At 41.8% G+C, this 23,694-nt stretch overlaps 2 protein-coding genes across 4 annotated transcripts; one reads left to right on the plus strand and one right to left on the minus strand.

Moving 5' to 3' along the window:
- Positions 1 to 10,684: 10,684 nt before the first annotated feature.
- Positions 10,685 to 16,127, minus strand: LOC137614119 (carbonic anhydrase 1-like). Its single transcript, XM_068343675.1, has 7 exons — positions 15,968 to 16,127; positions 15,528 to 15,725; positions 14,018 to 14,136; positions 13,776 to 13,868; positions 13,642 to 13,704; positions 13,403 to 13,558; positions 10,685 to 12,180 (listed from the first exon to the last, which is right to left on the minus strand). Exons 1-7 carry the CDS (start codon positions 15,993 to 15,995, stop codon positions 12,061 to 12,063), a joined length of 777 nt encoding a protein of 258 aa, XP_068199776.1. The 5' UTR covers positions 15,996 to 16,127; the 3' UTR covers positions 10,685 to 12,060.
- On the plus strand, positions 14,143 to 19,145 carry LOC137614120 (ribosomal biogenesis factor-like). 3 transcript variants are annotated; one of them, XM_068343677.1, is made up of 4 exons: positions 14,143 to 14,347; positions 17,739 to 17,854; positions 17,958 to 18,080; positions 18,155 to 19,145. In XM_068343677.1, exons 2-4 carry the CDS (start codon positions 17,744 to 17,746, stop codon positions 18,221 to 18,223), a joined length of 303 nt encoding a protein of 100 aa, XP_068199778.1. In that variant the 5' UTR covers positions 14,143 to 14,347; positions 17,739 to 17,743; the 3' UTR covers positions 18,224 to 19,145. The 3 variants fall into 3 exon arrangements, with proteins under 3 accessions (XP_068199778.1, XP_068199777.1, XP_068199779.1); XM_068343676.1 differs by lacking the exon at positions 14,143 to 14,347 and adding an exon at positions 16,590 to 17,402; XM_068343678.1 differs by lacking the exon at positions 14,143 to 14,347 and adding an exon at positions 17,065 to 17,402 and having other exon boundaries at positions 17,958 to 18,074; positions 18,155 to 19,136.
- Positions 19,146 to 23,694: the final 4,549 nt, after the last annotated feature.

The following is a 23,694-nucleotide window of genomic DNA, read 5'->3' on the forward strand; positions in this document are numbered from 1 at the left end:
AAACCCTTTATTGCTACTTTCAGGCACCGAAAGGAGAGAAAAATACTTCAATCAGTCATATTTTTATTTCTGTTACAAACTTAGATTTCCCACAATGCAACTTGTCTCCAGACATTTAGGCCATTTAGTCACATTCCCAGCGTGTCACATTCTGTAGATTAGCACACACGGGTCGTACATGCATTTTCCCTAAAGTTATGCCTTAGTTCAAGTCCCTCGTTTTTCAGGTTGAGCACAACTCAGGTGTTTCATGTTAAACACCATTGAGCTGAGATACGCGCTGTAGCACGAAGGTTCTGAGCCAAAGGGCATCAAAGGTGCGACAGGCTTTGCCAGCTAAAATATAGCAATCTATTTGCAAAGGGCAGCCCTGTCATAGAAATTTGTTCCATTCACTTTGCAGTTTAAGTCCTGTTTGGCCAACAGAACTAAAGTCTGAGGTGAAATCTTATTAAACCTGTCTTTCTGAGACATTTAATGATTGGTGAGCCCAGAATTACATCCGGCGACTGTGGTTGTGTGTTCGCAGAGAGGCTTTGGATTAAAGCTGGAGTGTGCTATATGAAGAAAATAAGATCTACTTCCTAACGACAGATTTTAAGGAGGACTTTGACGCATAACCAAGCGTAAGATGCTCACTGTTTCATAATGGTTTTCATTGTTTCCGTTAGCAGTGCTATGAAAGATCAGGTTACATTCCTAGGACCCGTAACTAAGCATCAAATTAACACAATTGATCCTGTTTTAGCCATTATAAATACGACCTTTGTTCATTCATAATCATCCTAATAAAACTGTTTGAGTAGAAGAAGGAAATTGAGTGATATAATCCCCGTGAACCGGAAAATAGAGGCTTGTTGTATCTCCAAATATTAGTGACTGAAACAGTCATGGAGCTTGTTGTGGAGTAAGAGCGAGGTTGCCTTTATCTATTTGTTCTTTATACACCTTTGTGCCGTCTTGACTACACTTCACCTCTGTTAAGATGATGACAAAATACTCACAGGTTTCAAATATTCCAATGCAGTGTGTGATTTCTGCAACTGTGAGGTCTATCAGTCCAAACGGCTCAAGAAAAAGATGAAGCTTGATGATGCAGTGAGGGGAATGGGATTATGGGAATTGTTGTCTTCAATGTTTAATGTCGTAACATCCATCTGAAGTGGCTCATTCAGGGATTTTTGGTCTAAGTTTGACCCAAATTATTTGGACATTTCTGAGACAAAGCAAGTGTTACAGGTTAATTTTCGTCAGGAGAGACTGGCGGTTGAAGTAAACATGAATGTTTATTGCGTAAAAAAAATGATCATTTCTATTTCAAGGAGTGTTTGGTGCAGAAAATCTTTAGTTTTTGAAAATTTTTGGTGTCAGAAAATCTTTGTTTTCTGAAAATCAAAGTCTTTTGTGACTGTACTGGTAGTGGTGGTGGTGGTGGTGGTGGCTGATGACCCTGAAGAATGAATGATGGAGTTGGTGAATCTGTGAAGACCAGGAGGTGATGTGGATTAGGAAGATTTGCAATAAAACAGCATGAAACAAAGAGATACAAAGAGAGTCATATTTAATAGGACAGATGCAACGTGATTGGCTGACAATATAAGGTGCGTCTTTTTGCTATTGGATAGATGTAACAGGCTGATGCGAAGACGTCACTCAGTTAACAACCACTGAAGAAAAGATTTAGCTGTCGAGAGTTTGGGATGAGAGAATAGCGTGAAAGATAAAGAAATAAAGAACAGCCCAGTTTCCCGATTGAACTTTAGCTTTACTTTCATTAAATCTTTGCTTTTTTGGACTTTTTTTCATAAACAGAAATCCGTGTCAAGATAACAAAAAAAAAGAAAACAAAAGTTGAATCCATCCTGTCAGCTTTACGTCTTAAACATCGTTCATTTTGTTTTGTTGTTCTGTCCACTCCTTTATGATTCAACCTCGGCATCAAATGGGGCCATAAACTCTGACGACGTTACGGTGTGTGTGATGTGAAAACACACACGTATGATCATTGTCCAACACCTCTGTGTGTATTTGGACAAACCTGCTCCCTCATCTCTCTCTGTATTTGGACACTGCGTTGATCGGTCGGAGCCAGACAGTTCACGCCAGTGCTCAGCGGCGAGGATCGGCGATGACAGTCAGCTGGATTAGTCCTCCGCCTGTTTGTACCTTAAATGAAGGAGGCATTCTGTGTTTGCTATGCCAACAACGAATAATAGTCTGGATTTGTGATTTGTCTCTTTAGCTGGGGTGATATGACTGCTGTTGTCACGACATCACATGCACCGGTCAGAGGAAGTCATCCAATCGAAAAGCTGCTAACACTGTCAATAGAAGCACGACCTGAGATGTTTGCTTCAAATGGAGGTCATACATGACCACACCCATCTCACACAGCTTCCTGCCACCACCCCCCCCCCTGTGTTTTACAGCAACATAATTGACTTTAATCATGAGTATCTGCAGAGATATCAAAACAGCTTCTCAAACAGCTCCGCCGTTACGTAACGTTTAATGAGCCCGTTTTCAAAGGTCGTCGTCTGGTTATGGTTCAAGTGTGATTTTAAATCAATTTGCGTTTTTATACCAACAAAGCCATGTTTTATTTGAATTATTTACTTTCCTGTATTTAACTTTATTACAAGTGTAGAGCAACGATTAAAGAAACTTTTGTAATAATCCTATAAATTTTGAAGAAACAATAAATACTGGAAAGTAAAGTAAACTCAACCACATCTTTTTTTTAATTTAAAAAGTATATGTATTTTTAATATTAAAAGAAAAATAATAGAATTTGGCTGGATTTTTAATTTTTTAATTGATATTTTTGATTTTTTTTTTTTTAACAATGTTTTCCTGCAGTAAACTTAGACATAGACATATATATACTTTAACAATCCCAAACTGGTAAATTCACAAATTTGGAGGACTTGGCGGCTAAAATTGTATTTGCCATCGAACAAATTCTCATTCGTGTTGGATTTATATCAAAAACTGAAAGTACATGACAATGGACTCCGAAACAGTGACTAAATGGATTTTATTGTATTCCTAGAGATAAGTCTATTTGCAGTTCAAGAACAGAAAGAAGATTATCAGTGAAAAGTCCAATAATAGGGCCATTGAGGTCTGCTTTGTCAGCTCTGGATCTCCTATCCGTTGATTTGTCCTTTTCGCTCTAAAAACAGAACATTTAGCGTGTTATCTGACTGTACTGTGCATTATCAGCCAACCAACACACGGTGCCAGGAGTCTGGAGCAGAGAGAAAACAACCACACCCTGTAAGGCGTCCTATCTGATGGACTTTTCCACACGGCACAGCTATGAACACAAACTGGAGTCGGACCATTTAAAGTTATTAAACTTATAAGTTGGCGAGAGTTCAAACTAACGCCGTCGTCATTTTTACACCGTTTTAGTTATCAGAATAAAGATAAACCCAGTGAAGCATTAACACTTATGTAACTGCACAGAAGCAGCTGTTAGCTTATCTTAAGTTAATGTATGTTTTGACAAAAATAATTATTTTATTAAACATACAATAAATGCATACATTTTTTGACTTTATATGAACTTTAATTCCCATCATAACATTTATTCTTTACCTTGCTTCACTCGCCCCACTGGTTCATCTGGGGTTATTCCATATTTACCCAAACAGTAGCAACAAATCAAAGAAAAAGAAGAAGACATAAACCAGCAACATTTCTCTCTGTGTTTGTTGTCAACACAGATTAACACTCTACAGTCCGATCTGGTTCCAGTAGTAAACCATGAGAATGAGAGTCAATGTCAGTTTAAGAGCGTTCAATAAAACACCCAATCTCTGCTGATGTCACATATATAACCCATGTAATCCATTGTTCCCACATGACTGAGAAGAAATACGCCCCTTCCTCTGTTTTCATAAAATTATGACTTATTATGACTCAGTTATGATTGACTGGAGTTTTTTTTTTCTCCACATTTTATATTAAATGCACCCAAAATCAGCACACATAATTTATTACCAGTAAAGATGTGTGAGTAAACTATTATCTTCTGTAGGACAGAATCTTAACTTTTTCCTTCCTCACATGCTGCAGTTGTCAGTTATATTCCTCCATAAGGGGACCCCGGGGCAAATATAAGCAGCAGGGACCCCCTCCTCTATTATGAGCATTGTGCATGTGACCTGCACTGACCTTTTGCCCCCCCATCATGCGCAGACCTCAAGGACAAGAAACACATAGCAGCTTTATATTCATAAAATTCCTCCATAGGATTTTAAAACATGCGTCATGGTTGATGCTTTATTAATTATTTTACACTGATACTTTATTTGACGAAAGGAAGGCGACGGTCTTAGTGATGGGATGCACTGAGTTTTTAAAAAATGCAAATCTGGCTAAATTTAACCGAAGGGGTTTAACCTCAACTCATGTGACGTGAAGGTTTCAAATCCTCTTCCTGTGCTTTGCACAGTCATCCATGCACAACCTGGTCTTGCTACTTCTGTGCAGCATAAAGTGATGAACTTTGTGTCATACATCAGTTACAGATTTAATGCTGTGAAAACTTTATTTAAAATGTCCCCTGTTCTCCAAAACCTCTGACATCTGTGTTCTCTGAAAGCCGATGAAGGCCACCGCCGACGTCGGCCTTTATCAGCTCATCGCCCCACGAGGACAAACTCATTTCCTTATCGTCAGAGGATCTCAGTGAAACTATGCAAACTATACCGTCATATCAAAGGTGGGATCTCTGTACATTAATGTTTATGTTGAAGGAACTTCCTCCCTTTCATGCTGATTTCAGAAGAAAGGGCTTCTGTGGATGTCGTGGGTTGACGTGGTGGTGTGATGACGGACGTTTCAGCCTTGAATTTTTTAATTTAGTTTTATATTTGTGCTTTTCTAAGATAGTAGAGAGTATAACTTTATTTATCCCTTAAGGAGGTTCCGCCAGGGAAATTAATTTCTCCGTCGCACACGGCACAGTAAGTACACAAAACACAGAAAAAGCACACAGAAAGCACCAGCACATAGAAAGTAGTACAACACCAAATAGAAAGATCAATAAATAACCCATCAAGAATATACAAATAGAAAATCATAAATAGCAGAACAATAGATAGATAGATAGATAGATAGATAGATAGATAGATAGATAGATAGATAGATAGATAGATAGATAGATAGATAGATGTGCAACAGAACAAAAGCAGAACAATGTGCAAAATAACAAAAAATAAAAAAACCCCAGAAATAAACAAACAAACAAAATAAAATAAAAAACAGAAGCAGAACGATATGCAAATAACATATAGAATAAGAAATCAAGGACAAAATCACTTTCTTCTCAACTGAATAAAATCTATTGTGTTCTGTGGAAAAGATGTTACATAACACCTTTTCTCACCACAGCTACACTCGGGTTGCTCTTCAGTAAATTTTCGGGGGCCACGTCTTCCTTCCTGTTAGTCTTGTGAAGATTAAGTCTGACGTCTTATTTTACTTATCTATAGCTTGCATACTGTGTGTCTGTATGTGGTTAGGGCATGTACACATTACACACACACTGACTCAGTCCGCTGGCTAACTTTGGTGTCAGTATTACAGTAAACAGTTCGATAATTAACCAAATAATTCATTGGGTACAATGACTTAAAAGTAGATTACTGTAATCTCCTGATAGGAGAGAGGTCAACCAAACCTTAGATGTTTAATATGTAATCCTGAGCAAACACTCGCACGCCTTTCACTTTTGTCGAATTAGAATTACGCAAGAAAGATCCTCGAGCGTTCCCGCAGTAAAAAAACGATCATAAAATATAACAAAGCTGCAACGTCTAAAAGATTTCCTCGATTTTTTTTAGTGAACACATTTCATGTCAGGGAACAGCTGAGGAGCATGTCGTCACATTTCTGCTCCCCGTTTGCCAGAACTTGGTAACAGCTGGTAATGTGAGAGACATGACCTCCTGCAGCCCGACAGGAAACTCTACTCTCACAGGGGGTGGGGGGTGAGGGGGAGCACCGACGGCGTAACGCCGGCGGAGCACAGGAGCGAGGAAAACAGAAATCTACTACGGCTGGATTCATTCCACGGAGGCCGGGAGACGATTTCAGATGAGAAGGAGAAGCCGATGTGATGAGGAAGAGGAAGAGGAAGAGGGAAGGTGGATGATTGACTTCAGAGAAACATCAGAACGTTTCTCTCCTGGTGTGGGAAGAAAGAAAACTTTTTTTAAAAATGCATGAACAATCGAGGCACAGAAATGTCTGCAGCTGCTGCGAGTTCGGTCCCAACTAAGAAAACCTGCTTGAAAGCCGCGGTGAATGGACTCATTCTTCTTATCAGTGTGTGCAGCAGAGCAGGAGGAGGAGGAGGAGGAGGAGGAGGAGGAGGTGAGACCTAGATAAGGTGATTCCTGAGTTGAATAAGGGTGGTCTCCAAAGGTGGCGCGCCCCTACATTATCAGTAGAAAGTCCTGACATGCTAATGAGGAGATATGAGCATGGGAGGGAGCTCACGCCGACGCCGGGATGCACACACTTGATATTTACTGGTATATCCCGCGGCGTTCAGACGCCGCTGCAGTAACGGCGAGCTCAGCAAACTGAGCAACAAAGCGTGTTGAAGTTAAGGTTAATTTCCCTGGAGCGTTGCCTCATCCGTGCAGGTGCCTCGACAAGTGCACAGTGGTGAACAAACAATTCTTTGTTGCCTCATGTTACTCACAACCGGAGAGGCAAAGGGTTCACTTGAACACACGGCAACTTTTGGGAATTTGATTGGGGAATTGAAGCCGGTTTACCTGAAATGACTGCAGAAAGAGTCTGCAGATGGGATCAATAAAAGGTCGCTCAAATGAACGGAAATGGTGCTTGTCAGTGAATGCAACAGTCTGTGGTACCTCAGAATGTTCTCAGCTAGTTTCATCACGGTCCTTCCGTAGGAATCGGTTTGAGATGCTATAAAACAGCCAGATGTGACGTTAAAAATGCGACAGTGGGAGATGTTTCTACACGTGATGTTTGTCTTTTTTTTCTGACGGGGTCCAATTTTTCATCCCCATGGAATAACCAGAGAAATTCTGCTGATGTTTGAAGCAAATATCCGCTCCTCTTTTGATTTACATACCACTAAATCGTCTTTAATTATTCTCTTTACGATCCCAAATGATTAACTGAGTTCCACGTCTGGCTGGTGGACGAGGTTAGACGTGTTTAACTACGATCCGTCTCGTGTGTCACATTATCGGGTTTTAGGCCAGAAACACTCTCCTTGACAAAACGGGGTGTTTATATAAACCAGCGATGAAGACGGACAGCAGGAAATTACAGAGGAAATGTGCTTTTGGAATGTTTAGCCTGTTAAGCCATTATCGCTCACAGTCAGAAAAATTCATAATGTAAAGTGGAAAAAACGTCCTCAATATCATCTTTGATCTGATGACGTCCGGATTCTGCACTTTGTGGGCACGAGACGTTTGGCACCGAAGCGGAACTGAAATGAAAATGCCATTCCTTTTGTTTTTGTTTTTTTACCATTTAATACCGTCGGAAGAGCAGAGAACGGATCCCTGTCGATATTAAATCGACAATATTAAAATAACATCTTCTTAACTTTGAAATCGTATCTACAAATATTGAATCTCACTTTGAACCCATCAGGATTATTAACAACACCTCAACGCACCTTTTTTTTTTTTTTGCAGCTACGAATGTTCTGCATGAGCAGTAAGTTAAACATTAATGCACGTATAGCATTTAAAACACGCCGTAACATCGGAGGTGAGCTTTTACTCTTGTTGCTATGACGACACATCCAGCGAACGCTGTAGTGCTGTGAGTTAATCTGACCTTCTTTTCTCTTGCATTATAGATTTGGTCTCCTTTAATGTGTGTCACCAGCCTGCTTCTGATTCGCTTATGCAACAGGATTCATCCCTGAATGGGGGGAGGGAAACATGTGTGACATACTGACCGTGGTGTGGAGCAGATCTGTTATGCGCTGACCATAAAGAATTAACCCCGACTTGTTTGCTTTCACCTTTACATGTTCGATAAAATCCAATCGCCGCGGCAGAACGCCAATCGCCACGTCCTGCGTTTCCACGTGGGGCTCAGCCCGCCGTGACTGACGTGAATCCGATACGACATTGACGTTGACATCTGACCTTGTCTTATGTTCTCATCATTTTGTGAAAGGCTGCGTTCAGGGATGCAAACAAAGCTCGGGCCGCATCTGCGTTGGATGTTGGTACCCAGCAGGACGTTTCCTCTTCATCCAGCTGTCACAACAGCGGAGGGAGATGAAAAGATGCAACACAAAGGCAGCGCTGGGGAGATGGAGGGAGTGTGGAAACAGGAAGCTGGGCCGAAGCAGTAATGGAGGATACGGTGGGTTAGAAAGCGTTTCACGCCAGTCGGATCTGGGCTTTGTTATAAAGAGCATCATTAGCATATCTGGCTACCTGACTGCTGCAGAAGCCGATCATTGGTGTCGAGGCGAAACAGCAGTTTGCATGGCTTCTGGTTTCATTGCAGAGAGGAAGGAGGATCAACTTCGCAGCTAATGCTGCTACAACCCACAGATGACTGTTAGGCTCAAGTAGGAGTTCTGTTCTGCTTCAGTTTAATTTGGGATTATGGAAATCCTGAAAAGCTGCAGCCAGATTTTGATTTTAAAAAAAATTTGTGGTTTGGATTTTGAGTCAGATTTGGATTCCTACTCACTTTTCCACGCTTATCTACAAAATGAGATATATGTCTATGTTTTACCAATAAAAACATCATGGAAAACAACAGTCCTACCAAAATAAAAGCATAACTATGGACGACTTGCAATATTCCGCCAATACCAATCAGGAATCAGGTGGTATTCCTTCATCCAACTGGAAGCAGATTTGAGAAAACGCGACATCACGGCGACATCACCGCCAACATCTGTGCTACGGTCTTGGTGCAACGACACAACGGCCGTCACACAAAAGTGAATGGACGTATTGTGCACACTCGGGAATGCACCCCTTTGCACTTTCAGAGGCCTGAATGCTGACAGAAAATAACTAAAAAGGCTCTCATACCACAAAACTATTCACATATTGTTCCGCTTTTAGCGCCGCTGCTGGTTTTTTAGTCAGCGCTTCAGACTCTGTGAAGCTTTTCAGTCACTTCAGGAAACAAACCCACATGATAAGGTTGACTCTCTGTCCATCTGATAGGCAGGAGTTCCTCATACTTGTTGGGCCTGATGTGATGAGATGGAGCGATGCTCATTGGGGTTTATCACTCAGGTATCGCTGGTTTCATCTCTCATCATCTCTTTCTGCCATCAACATAGTTTTTTGGGTGACTGATTAAACTCTCAATGTTTTTTCATTACGCAATTCGTTATTGATTCTGACTGGAAGAGTCAGACAAACATTTCAACGATCGATAGCTCTTATTTTAATCCATGTGTTGGAGGACAGAAAGGACACCAGCTAAATATAAATAGGCAACATCCAGATACAAGAGGAGGAGGAGGAGGAGGAGGAGGAGGACAAGGAAGAATCGGTCGGTTGATCGGAATCTTGTCTCGTCTTTCTGAGGCGACTATCCAGCATCGCTCACATTTCATAGAGGCTGAAATTCTATGACTGATTTAAATCGGGCTGACTGAGGTGTTGGCAGTGATAACAGACCACCGTCTGTCATACGACTGGGGTCAGAGGTCAAACAGTTCCCGGACCAGTCCACAATGTTTGTCTTTAGTGATCGATGTTGTGTTTCATCATAGCTGTGAAAGGAATCGGATCTCACGTTACATTAAAAATAATTAACCCAGATAAGTTAAATACACATAAAGTATATCGTATGACGTTTGTGGAGTTCAACAGCTGTCGGAGAAGATTGTGCTTCACCGTCAGAGTCGGGTTTGATCGCCTTTAGCTGAAGCATAAACTGGAAGCATGTGACACGTGAAATCCCGTGGACACATATCAAAGTGTCAAATGTCCTCCCATACATCACATGTCGTTTAAAGCGAATGCATCTTTCAGATGCAGCCTTTCACCAGTTAGCAAGAAACACCGAAGCTAGTGTGCTAATTTACCACAGATTAGGGCTCCTGTTTCCAGTATTCACGCTAAAATAAAGTGGGATTAGTAAAGGGATTATCATCCAACTCCCTGCAATACAATAAATAATTGTGATTTCAAACTGAAGAGTTAATCTTTGCTTCCTTAAGTAACCAGCTACTGGAAAGAGATGCATAATTAATTTATGACTTTATTCGCGCTGATGTCAGTGACGACATGCAGGAGGTCTGACTTCTGGTTCATCTTCAGACGGAAGGTACGTTTCCTTGGCTTTAGATAAGATAAGGCTAATCTCACAAGTCCACATAAACCGGTGCACGTGATTCGCAGCGGTCTGGACATGAATGTAATCTATTAAAAAGCAGGAATGTACATGGCGCGAGTTGTATGGGGTGGATGGATAGGTCAAACTCCACCTTTATTCGAGGAGATTTTATTGTTTGTGTTATGAATTTGTTACCTGTTGTGTGTCAGGCTCAAGGGTGAAAATGTTCACAAGAGTAGCTGACAGGTAGCGTGTCATGAATTAAACATTTGATTACATTAAATATCTCATATAAAAGCCATTGTTGAGGAATATTGGAGTCATTGTGAATGAAGAGAAAGAAACAAGGCACTTGTCAGTCTTAAAATATATTTATTCAATTTGTAAAATTTCCACTTTCAAAATACAATGACAACAACACATTCTCGTGGGAAGGCCCAAACAAATAAAGACTGGCAAAAAGGCCTTTTACATATTTTAATTTAACTTTTTTCTGGAAATATATACAATTTTTGTCAAAGTTCTTCGTTTTTATGGCTAAAACTAGAGCTAAAATGTTTGTTTTTTTTGGTACTGACTGTTGTACACTTTGCCCGTCACCAGGCTGTTTCTATATTTGCATTCGTTGGCAGGTTCTTGTCTCTTGGCTTTCTTGGCAGGGCGTCCTTCCTTGGCTTTGTGCTTCAGCCGCCGTGACATCACCCACGCAGTGAGAGATTTCAAGCTTCAGCACTCGACACCCAGAGGTTGTCAGTTAAAAAAAACAACCAAAAACGATGGTCATTCCCTTCTAATGCTACATTCGTTTGATATTGCAATCAAAATTCTAATCTCTTAAGACTTATTTTGCATATACTGACAGGCTGGGAAAAAAAAAAAAGACATAAACCACGGTGACCATGACAACACGGCATGGGAGTGAAGTTAGGCAGCACAAACAGAGAAATAAGCCAGTGTTGAGTTTGTCGGTTAGCCAGCAGCGGTTTGTCCTCGTGTCCTTTTCGGTGCCGCACATTGAATTTAAGTCAATAAACAGGTCAGCGGCTGCAGACGATGTGTCTGCGTGAGGCTGTGTGTGCAAGCGTTGTGTGTTTGTGTGTGTGTGTGTGTCTGTGTGTGTTTGCCGCAGGGGGATTTTCTGAGTTGATCGCTAGTGATGGAGGCGGCTGCAACGTTTCATTAAAGCCGCTGAGATACAGAGGCTGGCGGTCAGCGGGAGATTACCAGCAGCGGGAGTGTGTGTGTGTGTGTGTGTGTGTGTGTGTGTGTGTGTGTGTGTGTGTGTGTGTGTGTGTGTGTGATGGTGATATAATTTCATCCTCGCCCTTTTCGCAGTAGCTAGCCTGTGCTTTCTGCTATCTGGAGGCTTTAGCACCATTTTGACTTTTTTTCCCCCCACCCCTGGTGGCGACATAGAGGAACTGCGCACGCTGACGTGAGGTCACAGCTTGTCTTTAGCCGTCTTAGAAATTAAATTACGACAGGACATCTTTGCTGGTTAAATACATACATGGAGATCGAGGTGCAAATCCTTCAAGTGTTTCTTCTCACGCTTATCTTTAAAAGCAGTGGGTCTTGGGGGGCATCGTTTCTTTAAAAATTGGACGGAAGGAGATATGCGTGTTGTTGCTCACTGCTAAGGCGGTAAGTCAGGGCGGTTGTAAGGAGGGGGAAGGGAGAGGGCAGAAGGGCCAAAGGGGTGACAAAGGGGGAGGGGGTTGGGGATTATCACTTGAAGGAAGCACGGACGGTGCGGTTCTTGACTGGCTGGGGGGGACGGTAGTTGTCCACCATGCAGCATTCGGGCTCCCCCTCCCCGGAGAAGAGCAGGCTGCGGAATTTGGCCATCTGTGAAAAAGAGATGAGACGGTGACATTAGTCGTTCCTGTCGGCCTCCTGGTACCGTCAGTCAGTAAACACACCGCTGACTAACATGCTGAGTCACCAACTGGAGGGAATTTAGTTGGGAATTTAATTTAGGTAACTTGATGCTTAAAGGAATGATTTGATGTTTCAAGAAATTAATTTCCTTGCTGGAAATGAAATTAAAAAAATCGATACCACTCAGCAGCTCTCGCTCTGTGCAAACAAAAACCAACGACCATCAACTCTCAAATTCAATTAATTCTCAATAAAATGTCACATTTTTGCTGTTGAATCCGTCGCCTGCAAAAACCCAGAAGGTAAACATTATTATGGTAACACTAGCTGGGTCATACCTGTGGCTAAGACCGAATGCACGGTATTCGAGTAATATCGCCATAGCTACAAGCAAACCAATAGGAAGCGCTGTTTCCCAAGGCGTACAATTATTCTGTTAAGAAAAAATACGCCAACAATCTTTTAGTTAACTGCTGGCTGCTGGTGTTAGTTTACTAGTTTACTGGCAAGAAAGCAAATAAACAACTTCAACAAAAGAACATCTTTAAGTCCAAGAGGATGAGAAGAACAAAGATGTCGGTGTAAGACATCAATCATTAACCCTGGCTAATGAATACGTCCACAGCGTGCTAATTACCCCGCCTCACACACTTGACCTTAATGTTGTCAGGGCATTTGTGTGTCCTTTCACAGTTAGCTGAGCAGAGCCACAATTATCTTCACCACTATAGATTTTTCTTAGTCATACATGACGTCTCTGCCTCATGTAGCACTAAGTCTAAAGGTTACATCCACATATCTCACATGTTTACCCCGGCATGTGCTCGAATACAAGCGTTTGACCAGGCAGTGTTGATTTTCACATGACCCAAAGACTCCGATCACATGGACGGAGACGCCTTCAGGGGGTTCTGGTTTGGATCAGCGGGCGGTCAGAGGTCCAGAAGACATTTCAGTGATGGATCACAGCCATTGTGGGAGGAGACGGCGAAAAACAGGTACGTCTGCTCACTCACCGACTCTGTGTGCAACATTTCCTGTTGACTCCCCTCACACATAGCCTCACACTATGTGTGTGTGTGTGTTTGTGTGTTTAAACTGCTAATCTGAGCAATAAAACCTTTGATTAAGCCCGTGAGGATTTGCAGACGGGGTTGTTAGGGATAGCGGGCAGGCAGCCATGCTGTACCTGCTCAGAGCTGACGCTGATTGGCTCTTTGCAGACAATCCAGGTGACGCTCTCCAGCAGAGGGGGCGTGGTCAGAGAGCCGTCATAGGTCCAGTAGTCCAGGCTGCCAGGGAGCAAGGTCGCGGGGTCGAATCCAGGGAATGAGCACTGTTTGCCCTGGAAGAAAATCAAGACAAGACCAGATCAGTCGAGCTCGATTGCAAATGATCACGTGTTGGATTATTTTTAAGGAGACGTACTTTGCATTTGATGGAACCAAAAGCATCCAGAAGCTTCTGGAGATTAGGATTTTTCTCTCCAATCTGGAAAACAATATGAGGGTTAATCATGTGATCATCAGCTGACAAGCGTTATCCGTCATGGTGAGACCAACCTTCAGGAAAACTCCAACAACGGCGAGCCCATCTGGCTTGGAGGCAGCATCACCAAAGCTGGAGTATTGGGTGTTCCAGTGCACCAGATGGAGCTGAGAATTAGGGGAATATTTCAGTCAATAACACAAAATAAAACGTATTTTTCAATTGTGAAGATCCTTAAGTTTCTGAACATGGAATTGGATCTTTAGTTCATTGTGCACATTCCTGATGTTTTTTTTTTTGTTTTTTGTTTTTTTACCTCAGCAGGGAACATGGTCCCAGCCACAGTGTGTTCAGACCCCCTGCCATCAGATGCTCCCCAGTGGAAATGGAACTGCTTGAGCCTGTAGACGCCTGTGATTGGTCCGTTTGTCAGAGCTGCAGGACAAATAAGCATCTCTCATCAGTTCATCCCAAACTGAATGTAGGTGATGATAATGTGCAACATCATAATAAGACAACTTTAAAAAAAGAAGAAGAAGAAGGATGTTTTCTGGGCTCGTAGATGCAGAAAATTTCCTGTTTCATGGAAACAACTCGGTTCCTGTTGTGTAACCTCTGACCAAACCGAGCCTGAAACGATGCCCAGGTATTGTTAACACCAATCTTCCTTTCAATATTACATAACGCATCTATTTGGAGTAGGCTATGTGGGTGGAACTGCAGCAGATAATCCTGCATTGTTCTATTTCTGGTGATGTGTTGAAACACACCGTCTTCTGTAAACAGGATATTTATTTTTCACCAGTCAGTCTAAAACGATCAAAAAAAAAGACGAGTCTTAAAGAAAGTCAAGGGTGTGTGTGACTTAACGGGATTAGTTTAAAAAAAATAAAAATAAAGAGGTTGTGATGTTTTCCGAGATGCGCACATGACGCGCGATGACACGCAGACTTAACGCGTCCTTTATTTAGAATTTCAAGGTGGAAAATAAGGGCAAAAGAAGATGGAAGTGGCTGCAAACCATCTTCTCCGCCGATTTATTTTTGTCTCGATGTGTGTGCACCAGAATTAATCCGCCTGTCTGTGCTCATTATGTAACCATAGTCGTGCGCCCTCACGTCGAATAACAAAAGCAAACATCCGAAATTTCTTTTATTTTTTTTTATTTTTTTTAAATGAATGGAATCAAAAAGAGACAAAATTAACGCGATTTTAATTTTAAATCCTTCGGAGAGGTAGGGGGTAAAAAAAAAAAAAAGCAACCCTTTTATTTTTTAATTCATTGCGGTGCGCGTTTGGAACATAAATAGTTAAGTAAGCCGGGATTTATCCACAGAGTAGGCCTAACCTTCGTTTTTTTTTTTTTTTTTTTTGACCTTACCGACAGCAGAATAGAATTGGCGTGGGAAAGGTTTGCCAGAGGTTAAATTACCAATTCAATCGGTATCCGTTCGTCTTTGTGCTCGGCTTTGGAAAGGGAGTCCCTCTAAGCTCCCCAACAATACGCCTTTTATTAAAAAAATGACAGAAAAGCAAAATGAGGAATAATATGAAAAATGTATGTCATTTCCCTTTAGGTTTGGTAGAAATGGAGAACATGACGCATACATCCATATAAATATTAATTTAACATATTTGAATCGTAAACCTTCGGTGCAGGGTTGAAACGCGCACTTAACGCGAACGCCGCAATTTGGAGGTTCCTGAGTCCCGCGAATCATCATCAGGACATTTATTTGATACCTCAGTTATTACAATAATCCATTGCAACCCCCCCCCATTAAATGCATTCAATTCATTCACAACCACGTTTCAGTCACACTAACTTGAGAGGTTGGAGTCGTCTTTGAAGGTCACTTGGAAGGAATGTCCGTTGTTGAGAATGTCCATGCAGGTGGAGGGGTCGTACTTCAGGCTGAGCGGCTTCAGCCCCGCGTCGTAAGATGCAGCACCAGGCACGATGTCAATGGGAGACTGGCGGGGTCCGTTGGCGACTGGGAAGTTGTCAGCCCATTTGTCGGGTCCTAAAAAATAAAAAAAATCATAAAATAATGAGATCGTGATGGTTAAAGCGCGCAGCTTGGATGAAAGAAATTACGCGTGAGTGATGGAGAAAAAATTAACAAGACATCAATAAATGCGCATGAATTAAATCAGTGACAAGTGTTTCCATCCATCCAGCCCGCTGGTGCGACTGGTTTCATCCCAGTAATGCAACCTTTTTTTTTTTTTTTTTTTACATCATGGCGTTTATTACGCGCCTCACCGTTGTTTGCTGCGTATCCCCAAGACATTGTTAAGGAGTGGTTGTGTTTCTATTTAGAGACGTGATCAGCCAAAGCGAGTCGTTCCCAAGTGCGGAGCTGCCAGTGTCCTCCACCTGACAGCTGCACGGCTTATATACGGTCCCCTGTGCGCGGCGCGGCTGTCAGAGCCCACATGATGTCCGCGCAATGACCGGGAGGAGTTACGACGCGCCGCAGCGCTGCGGATCGATGATTCTCTCTCTCCCCCTCTCTTTTTCTTTGACTCTCTCTTTGACTCTCTCTCTCTCTCTCTTTGACTCTCTCTCTCCTCTGCGGTAGCGGTGAGGTCGTCAAAGGCGTGCAGCTGTGTAATGAGCTGAGTGCTATACCGTCACCTAACGGGTTTAACACGCTTATAAACAAATGAAGTTAATTATTATAGGTCAACAGACGAGGTCAAAGGTGTTCGAGACCTAATGGATAAAAACACAGACCGCCTCATGCGTTCAGGTAGCGGAGACTTACCTGGAATTTAAAAAAAAAAAAAAGTATTAATCGCACTCTAAAGTTATTTATGTGCAAAATTACGAGTTTCCGGTTTCTTAAATTTAGCGTGGTTCCTTTCAAGTCGTTCCTTTCATGTCCGTATTTCAGTTATACACCTGTCAGGAACGCAGCTGCGGTGATACCACAGCGCCACCTGCTGTTGGAAAATGAGACTAAAAGGCTTTATTGCATATCCAAGATAACAGTAAGAGGATCCATCCATCCATCTTCAACCGCTTCCTCCCCTGTGGCGGGTCGCGGGGAGCTGGATCCTGTAATGGTCGGAAATTAAGATATTTTTGCGCTCCGTTTATCAAAAAAAAACCCTTAAAATAAATTTTTTTTAGGTCTTGAAATTATATGAGGGGACTTTCTTTTCAGTTAATGGCACTGTACATTAACTCCACGGCTATATTAGTATTGTTATCTAATATACTTTTTACTACACTGTGGTAATTTCATTCATTCATTCATTCATTCATTCATTCATTCATTCATTCATTCATTCATTCATTCATTCATCTTCTTTTTCCACTGGCAAATTAACAAAGATCATGATATAAGATGTTCGATTCTAAATAAAATACACGAAAAACACTGTTTCACTTTTCAAGCTCGTAAATAAATGAGGATTTTCAGGATTTTCTCGTGAATAACTTCAATTGATCGTTCAGCTCAGCTGACCCTCCCTCCTCTGTCTCTGATTGGCTATCGTATTAGAAATCATGAATATGATTGGTTAAAGTGACTGTATATCAATCAATTTTAGCCAATCAGATGCATAGGAGGGCGGGTCGTTGGCCTTTTGGGACTGACATTGTTTTCCGTCGCTCCGAAATGACGTCATGACAAAGCACGTTTGTAGCAGTACGTGAGGATATCAACAGGAAGTTTTCCTCTTCATTAAAGGTTTGTTTTGAGACTTGTTTTAAAAACTTAGTCCCTGTTGTTTCAAAATTATTGTGTGAAGATAATCCGCTTCACCAGATAACGATAAAAACAACGGTGACAGTTATTTGTGTACAGATATTCAAGCTAATCGCGAACTAGCAAACAGTTTGTCGTTGATTAGAGGAGAGAAATGAGACAAAACGAGCTGCTGCATAGCGGCTACATTCAGCTGTTATAAACGTTAATGTAGCTCGAAATAAACTTAATGTCAACACAAGATAATACTTTGCTTCTTTGATATGATCTATAAGAATGGATGCTACATGGTTCCCTCTGATTTGTGTTCTTTTTCAGGAAATATGGGCAAGAATAAACAGAAAGGGAAAAAACACAAGAATGTCTTCCAAGTTGCAAAGAAACCCATGAAACACAAGCACAAAGCGAAGCCCGTCACAACAGCACTGAAACACGTAAGATCTCTCTCTTCTGTCCTTTTTTTACGATTTAAATTTTCCATTCATACTTTTTTTTTTTATTGTTTCACTTCATTAAATATCATTTCTGGCGTCACAGATCAACGCAGCAAAAAATGAGAAGGTGGAGAGCCTCAATCAGATGTTCACAGAAGTCCAGAGGGACGTGAAGAGCGTTTCAAAATCGGTTGCTCCTGAGCCGAAGAAGCAAAGCCAGGTACAGGTGTGAGTTTAAAATTCTCACCAACCGGAATTCAAAATTCTCTGGATGTGGTTATTAATCCTTTGTCTCTGTAGGTTGTCAGGGAGCCTCCTAAGGAATCGGTAAATGTCGACAATGCTGCTCAACTCTTCTCTCAGCTATAATGGACTATAATCAGACTGTTGTAAATTCCGAGGACTGATTGTGACGTCTCATGCAAATATCCATGGAGAATAAATACCTGAATGTAATTTATATTGTCTTTATATGCGATAGAAATGGAATAAACGGAGACGTGTGTGAAGTGTAATCTTGTTTCAGGATTTTATTCTGTTTTCTAATTGATGGATAATTTGTGTAGAAACATTTTCTGTGACTAAAGCTGCCTACAAAATATTTAGTGATGTTTTGTAAATATTAAAATGTATGAGATGTGTGCAATGGAAGATGATGTCAAGTTTATTCTAAACATAAAATTTTCATTGAGTTTTGACAGGCAGTTGCAAGAATCCATGCATTTTGTTCATGCTTCAGATTCAGTATAAAGATCATCCTGACTGTATTATGTAGTGCTCACTTTTTAAAGGTTTAAATTAATCAGAATTTAAATATAAATCATTATCTCATCTGTGCAGATTAAAATTAGACTGGTTTTACAGATTCTAAGGTTCTGATTTTCCATTCCAAAAGCTCTTCTGGAGGTTTTGCACAATGATTTATCAAAGGAGTGCCCCTGAAGATGAAGTATGGATTTTCCGGTCCACCTAAGAGCCCTGAGCTCTTATCAGTATGCTGCTGCTGCATGCTCTAACAGCCTGGCTGATGGCTTGTCTCCGTGGCGACCTCAGACTGAGTTAGTTGGTCAGTAAATCTGAACAGAGGCAAAAGCTAAGAGGAGGCTTGAAAAAAACGGACCATCACATGACCAAAATGACATTAAGGAAGAAGTATTCCTCTTTTTGATGATCTGTGACAGGAATAATTGATGGACGACATTTCATCCTAAAAGGAAAGGAAGAACTACTTGAAGCTGTGCTTAGAGAAAGAATAAGATAATGAACTAATTGTATCTGATAGTTGGTAAGCACCCACAAGCATTAAATCTGTCAAATAATCCAGAGATGGTATTTTAATTTCACATTTTATTATACCTGTATGTGAAAAGCATCTTTGGGTTTGCTTCACTAATGTAGGACAGAACAATGCTGAGTAAAGCTGAGGTGAAAATAATGAAGAAACAATAGTATAGCAAGAACATTGGGACATAAAGGACGCTGAACGGCTCCTATCATGGCTGCCACACGTACTGCTACTTCTATCTTTGTTTTTTTACAAGCCACAGTGAAAAGTTTACATTTGCAATACATTTACGGCCACATGGGGGCAGCAGAGATGAGCTAGAAATAAACCACACATTATCAAATCATAACCAATTATACACATCCAGACACCAGAGAGGAGCATCCTCATTCATTTTGATAATCAACATGTTCTATGTATGTACAATATATAAAACTCTTGTTTCACTCTAAAACATACAGTTAAGTATTAGCTGATAAATCCCCCAGTGTGTTTTAACTAATGGTGGGAAAACGTGTTCACCACTGCCAAAAATCAATCCTGTTTTAAATGGTGAAAATATTAAAGTTTTAATTAGCGGAAGTATTAGATTTCATTCAGCGTTTGATGGAGGTGATAATCCCCTGTTGGTTCCTTCCATTGACACGACAGGTTTTAGCCAAAGGGGAGAGCAGCTTTAAAGTCTTCAGTGTGTTCCAGGTGAGCAGCGGGATGCGGCTGAAAAAGGGCGGCCAAACGCCTTTTAGCATCCATAAAAGACACCCCCCCCCCCAAAAAAAAGAAATAACCACGGCAGAATCACAGGAAACATCAAGGAATATGACAGATCTGTCTGAAATGCATTCGACCGACGCCTTTGGGGCAGAGACATTTATTTCTAACACAGGGGAAGGATTTCGCTTTGCAAACGATTGGCATGGAGAGTGTAGCAGATGCAGTTTTGAGGTGTCAGGTGCGCCCCGCTGCGCTCCAGATGGCTGCACCACGACGCAGGCGGTGGGGTTGCACCGCCACACCCCCCAGGGGAGACGGATACCATGCCAGCACACGCACACATTGAATTTCAAATGTAATCTACGTGAGGCGGTAGGGGGTCGCTGGAACTGTGGCTGAGATGGATTTTGTCACTTTTTTTTTTTGGTTAGGAAAAGGAAATTCACTCATTGCCCTAAAAGTGATTCCTTTGATGCACTTGAAACTGAAGAAGCCACTAATTGTGAAAGTGTTCGCCATGACTCACTGAGACTCAGTTAATGACGACGTGCTCTAAACGAGATCTTCATAAATTGAATCTATTTTTTATTTTTTTTTTTTGAAGTGTGCCTTTAAAGAGAACAACTGAATCTGAGTCGTCGCTCGCTTAATTAAATGTAATTTGAAGTGACATTTTGGAAAAACCACCACAGTGGGAAATGTCCACAAGATGGTGCCCTGGATGGGTTTATCAATATGCACGGCCACAAGCGAGGACGTGTGCGTGTGCGTGTGCGTGTGCGTGTGACAGGATTGGGGGCACAAAGAGAGAGAGAGAGAGATGTTCGGCTTCCTGAATGCCAATAAGAAGCTGAAGGCCTGTTTGCGGTGAGCTTCTCTTGCAGCACAGCTGGGTTTTTTACTCCGACAGGATGAGACGTCAAAGGTCACGGCAGCAGGACTCTTCCCTGTGACAGAAATGAAAATCACTGTGTTTGTTCCAGAGAGGCGCCTGTGCAGAGGAAGACCTCGTCGTTTCTCAGAGCCTTGATGGTCCTACAGACTATAGTACAGCTACTTTTTCAGACATTTTGTCATTGACAGGCAATAAAAGTGAAGATTTTTAATGTCTTTAAATTTATTTTCTGTGTTTAAATTTTATTTTCAGATCAGCTGAGCGATGTCTTTGAATGTGAAAATAGAGAAAGGGCACAACGGATTCTCACTTGTTTACTGATATTAATTTAGACTTGATGTTTGCCGTTAGGAACATGAATAAAGGAAACTCTTCACAGACCAAAGTTACATTTTTTCTCCTAATAAACCAAAAACAAGGTCGCATCGAAATCTGAAGACTGTTAAAGATCCGTTTCTAGCATCTAGAAGGTCATTGGATTAAGGGGTATGGGTTAGGTTTTAGGGTTAGGTTTAGGTTTAGGTTTAGGTTTAGGTTTAGGTTTAGGGTTAGGTTTAGGGTTAGGGTTGGGATTTGGGTTAGGGTTTAGGGTTAGGGTTAGGTTTGGGGTTAGGTTTAAGGTTAGGTTTAGGGTTAGCGTTAGGGTTAGGGTTGGGATTTGGGTTAGGGTTTAGGGTTAAGTTTAGGGTTAAGTTTAGGGTTAGGTTTAGGTTTAGGGTTAGGGTTAGGGTTGGGATTTGGGTTAGGGTTTAGGGTTAGGGTTGGGATTTGGGTTAGGGTTTAGGGTTGGGTTTAGGTTTAGGGTTAGGGTTGGGATTTGGGTTAGGGTTAGGTTTAGGGTTAGGGTTGGGATTTGGGTTAGGGTTTAGGGTCAGGGTTAGGTTTAGGGTTAGGGTTAGGGTTAGGGTTAGGGTTAGGGTTAGCGTTAGGGTTAGGGTTGGGATTTGGGTTAGGGTTTAGGGTTAAATTTAGGGTTAGGTTTAGGGTTAGGTTTAGGTTTAGGGTGAGGGTTGGGATTTGGGTTAGGGTTTAGGGTTAGGTTTAGGGTTAGGGTTGGGATTTGGGTTAGGGTTTAGGGTTAGGTTTAGGGTTAGGGTTGGGATTTGGGTTAGGGTTAGGTTTAGGGTTACGGTTGGGATTTGGGTTAGGTTTAGGGTTAGGGTTAGGTTTAGGGTTAGGGTTAGGGTTAGGGTTAGGGTTAGGGTTAGGGTTAGGGTTAGCGTTAGGGTTAGGGTTGGGATTTGGGTTAGGGTTTAGGGTTAAATTTAGGGTTAGGTTTAGGGTTAGGTTTAGGTTTAGGGTGAGGGTTGGGATTTGGGTTAGGGTTTAGGGTTAGGTTTAGGGTTAGGGTTGGGATTTGGGTTAGGGTTTAGGGTTAGGTTTAGGGTTAGGGTTGGGATTTGGGTTAGGGTTAGGTTTAGGGTTACGGTTGGGATTTGGGTTAGGTTTAGGGTTAGGGTTAGGTTTAGGGTTAGGGTTAGGGTTAGGGTTAGGGTTAGGGTTAGCGTTAGGGTTAGGGTTGGGATTTGGGTTAGGGTTTAGGGTTAAGTTTAGGGTTAGGTTTAGGTTTAGGGTTAGGGTTGGGATTTGGGTTAGGGTTTAGGGTTAGGTTTAGGGTTAGGGTTGGGATTTGGGTTAGGGTTTAGGGTTAGGTTTAGGTTTAGGGTCAGGGTTGGGATTTGGGTTAGGGTTACGTTTAGGGTTAGGGTTAGGGTTAGGGTTGGGATTTGGGTTAGGGTTAGGTTTAGGGTTAGGGTTGGGATTTGGGTTAGGGTTTAGGGTTAGGTTTAGGGTTAGGGTTAGAGTTAGCGTTAGGGTTAGGGTTGGGATTTGGGTTAGGGTTAGGTTTAGGGTTAGGGTTGGGATTTGGGTTAGGGTTTAGGGTTAGGTTTAGGGTTAGGGTTAGGGCTAGGGTTGGGATTTGGGTTAGGGTTTAGGGTTAGGTTTAGGGTTAGGGTTTAGGGTTAGGGTTAGGTTTAGGTTTAGGGTTTAGAGTTAGGGTTAGGGTAGGGTAATGTTTAGGGTTTAGGGTTAGCATTAGGGTTAGGGTTTAGGGTTAGGTTTAGGGTTAGGTTTTAGGTTTGGGGTTTGGGTTAGGGTTTAGGGTTAGGGTTTGGATTAGGGTTAGGTTTAGGGGTTGGGGTTAGGGTTAGGGGTTAGGGTTAGGAGTTAGGGTTTAGGGTAAAGGTTAGGTTTTAGGGTTAGGGTTAGGGTAGGGTTAGGGGTTAGGTTTAGGGTTTGGGTTTAGGTTTAGGGTTAGGGGTTAGGGTTTAGGGTTTAGGGTAAAGGTTAGGTTTTAGGGTTAGGGTAGGGTTAGGGGTTAGGTTTAGGGTTTAGGGTTAGGGTAGGGTTGGGGTTGGGGTTAGAGTTAGGGTTTAGGATTAGGAATAGGGGCTAGGGTTAGGGGTTAGGGGTTAGGTTAGGGGAGGGTTAGGGTTAGGGTTAGGGTTAGGTTTAGGTTTAGGGTTGGGGTTGGGGTTAGGGTTTAGGGTTAGGGGTTAGGGGTTAGGGGTTAGGGTTAGGTTTATGGTTAGGTTTAGGGTTTAGGGTTATAATAAACCAAAAACAAGGTCGCATCGAAATCTGAAGACTGTTAAAGATCCGTTTCTAGCATCTACTAGGTCATTGGATTAAGGGGTTAGGGTTTAGGGTTAGGGTTAGGTTTAGGGCTAGGGTTAGGGTTAGGTTTAGGGTTAGGGTTAGGTTTAGGGTTAGGGTTAAATATTTTTAGACTGACCAACCTACTAAAAAAGAAAAAATTTTGCACAGACCGAAAAAAACACCTTTTTGGATCGACTGACAAACAGACTGAAAATTTTTATTTAGACCAACTGACCGACCAGAAATTTTTGTCTAGACCGACTGAGGGACTGAACTGAAAAAACCCATTTCTTTAGACCGACCGACCAACCGAAAAAAAATTTTTTTAACCGACCAACTCATCGA

This window comes from Antennarius striatus, chromosome 20, assembly GCF_040054535.1.
Source record: "Antennarius striatus isolate MH-2024 chromosome 20, ASM4005453v1, whole genome shotgun sequence".
NCBI lineage: Eukaryota > Metazoa > Chordata > Actinopteri > Lophiiformes > Antennariidae > Antennarius > Antennarius striatus.